This window comes from Saccostrea echinata, unplaced genomic scaffold (assembly GCF_033153115.1).
Source record: "Saccostrea echinata isolate AGI-Se365-2 ecotype Australia unplaced genomic scaffold, CSIRO_AGI_Sech_v1 ptg000002l, whole genome shotgun sequence".
Classification (NCBI taxonomy): Eukaryota; Metazoa; Mollusca; class Bivalvia; order Ostreida; family Ostreidae; genus Saccostrea; species Saccostrea echinata.
In genome coordinates, this window is record NW_026889751.1 from 31,379,565 (window position 1) to 31,382,616 (window position 3,052).

General features: G+C 38.6%; 1 protein-coding gene across 1 annotated transcript; it reads right to left on the reverse strand.

Annotated features, from left to right (window-relative positions):
- Positions 1-619: 619 nt before the first annotated feature.
- Positions 620-2,197, reverse strand: LOC133178270 (uncharacterized protein K02A2.6-like). Its single transcript, XM_061313012.1, has one exon. The coding sequence runs from the start codon at positions 2,195-2,197 to the stop codon at positions 620-622; it is 1,578 nt and encodes a 525-aa protein (XP_061168996.1).
- Positions 2,198-3,052: the final 855 nt, after the last annotated feature.

The window sequence follows — 3,052 nt, forward strand, 5'->3', positions numbered from 1 at the left end:
ATTGAAACTAAAATCTAAAAAAAATGGATATAGATGATAAATTCTCACCAAATTATGTATAAGTGCATGCTTACATAAAAATATCTTAGATTGTTTCTTTAAAACTAACCAAAATACAAATTAAAGAGAAGGGAGGTCAAGGTCACAGGAAAGTGCAAGGTGAAAAGTTTTTGATGCAGTTGAATAGCTCTCACTAATACATATCAGCATATTAGTTTTGATAAAAATATCTTGAATGATTTATTTAAAACTGAGCTTAACATTTATTTGAGAAAAGAGAGGTCAAGGTCAAAGGATAGGTTGAGGTCAAAATGTTGTTGCAGTTGAAAAGCTTTTATCAGTAAGTATTTACTATTAGCATATTGTTGATATGCCTAACAGGGCTTATAATTGATGAAACATCTCTGAGGTTGACACAACGTTTATTCAAGCATGGCGTCTCTTAAACATAACAAAATTATGAGCATTCCACGCCCGATCACAATACATCAACATCCCCCCTTCTGAGAAAGATGTACACAATGTAAACACTAAAACTAAACATTTCCCAAATGAATGATCAATAACTGTGAACAAACTTCTTTACAAAATAATCAAATAGAATTAAACAGTATCTTAATCAATTTTGTACATAGTCTTTCAAGTATGCTGGTTTCCTACGAATCCTTGTCGACGGTTCACGCGATATTGGCATTGCACGAGTATCTGGTATAATATCCTTGTAAGAAGGCTTGCTGACGACAGTTTCTGAAATCGAGTTTGGAACGCTATGTTGTTCATTCGAGCCTGCAACTACCGGTATCCGTTTGCTGGACATACACTCGCTTGTTGGTTCACTAACTGGTTTTGGAAATTCACAGAGTTCACGTTTGTTGATTGGTTCTTCACGAACTGGAGATTGTTCACGAATATGGGTCTGTATTTTAGTTGGTCTAAAATGAATTCGGTTCCTTCGATATTCGACTCCTTGTTGGTCTGCAATAACGTATGTTCTCTGTCCAAGTATTTGGATCACTTTCCCAAGCTTCCAGTTTTGTCCTTCCCGGTGTTGGAAATAAACGGACTGTCCAATATCGACTTCAGGTAAGTTTCGTGCATTTTTGTCATGCGATTTCTTCACGGAAATCTGTCTGGATCTGTGTTTGGATTTTGCTATTCCAAAATCATTGCTCACTCGAGATCTCATTGGGAGTGTAGCACGTATCTCTCTGTTGAACATCATCTGTGCTGGGCTTAGACCAGTATCCTGTCTTGGGGTACAACGTTGTTCAAGTAACGCTTCATACGGGTCTGTCCCATCCTCCTGTGTTTTTATCATCAGTGTTTTGATGATCTTCACTGCCGATTCAGCCTTTCCGTTTGCTTGCTGATGCATCGGAGATGAGAATTTGTGGTCGATCTTCCAGGTCTTCACAAAATCCTGAAACTCTTGACATCTAAATTGTGGTCCACCATCCGAAATTATAACGTTTGGTATGCCAAATCTGGAGAACTGTTTCTTAAGCAACGAAATCACTCTTGTGCTTGTTGTTGTTGGAAGGTAATCTACCTCAATAAAATTGGAAAAATAGTCTACTGAAACCATGTAGTGTTTTCCTTGTATCTCAAATAAATCTAGTCCAATTTTCTGCCAGGGAAATTCACATGTTGAATGCTGAATTAAAAGTTCCTTACAATTTCTGGGTTTTCTTTCCTGACAAATCCCACAATAATCCGCAATCTGTTTTATATCGGATTTCATCCCAGGCCAGAATATCACACCACGAGCTCTCCTAATCATACTGTCATATCCTAGGTGTGCTTTATGTAATCGAATCTTCATATCTGATCTAAGTGTCTTCGGAATGACGACTGCTTCACCTTTCAAAATGAGTCCATCTTCAATGCTTAGAGTGTCACGAAAATCGAAATAATGACGCACACTTGTTGGTAGATCTTGTTTGTTTTCAGGCCATCCATTAGCTATGGTGTTGACCAATGTTTGCATTTCTGCATCTTTAGCTGTTATATCGCGAATTTCTTGGATCCTGATATCTGGTATGTCATTATCCATTAATGTTGAAACAGATAGAATCCTGTGACGCTCATCCACACTTCCTTCTGTAGTCATGAGAAAAGCTCTGCTTAGCGTATCCGCTATCACAAGGTTAACTCCTTTCTTAAATACGAATTCTACGTCATATCTGAAGTAACGCATCATAATGTCTTGCAATCTTTTAGGTGCCTATCCTAATGGTTTGCGCAATATAGCAGATAATGGTTTATGATCGTTATGAATGAAAACTTTCCTTCCATAAGTGTACTGATCAAAACGTTCAAGTCCATAGAGAACAGATAAAGCTTCCTTCTCTATCTGAGCCCATTTTCTCTCTGCCTGTGTAAGAGCTCTTGATGCGTACTCGACCGGCTTTCCATCTTGGAGTAGTACGGCACCAATTCCTTCTTTGCTGCTGTCGACTTGCAGTGTGACATCCTTTGATGGATCAAAATAAGCTAGAACCGGTGTTTCCGTCAATTTACGTTTCATTGTCTGAAATGCTGACTCGCATTTGCTGTCCCAGTTCCACTTTTGGTCTTTACGGGTAAGTAGTCGTAACGGTTCCAATATCTTTGACAAATCTTGTAGAAATTTCGACATGTATTGAACCATTCCACATAAGCGTTTGATTCCAGAGACATCAGTCGGTGCTGGCATTTCAAGGATAGCTTTCACTTTACTTTCATCAACCTTGATACCATCCTTCGAAATTTTGTGTCCATGAAATGAAATTTCACGAAGTCCGGATTCTTCCTTATCCTTATTTAGTGTGATGTGTCTCTCTTCACATCTCTGAAGAACTTTTTGCATCTTGAGTTCATTGTCACGTTTTGCTGCTTCTTCACTGTCACCACATCCTGCAATAATAATGTCATCGACAATGCTAAAAACACCTTCCAGTCCCGATAATGCTTCGTCTAACCGTCGCTGGAAGATTTCACTCGACACTTTCAATCCGAAAGGTAAACGAGCCCACCTGTATCTCCCGAATGGCGTTATCATAGTTGTAAGTTT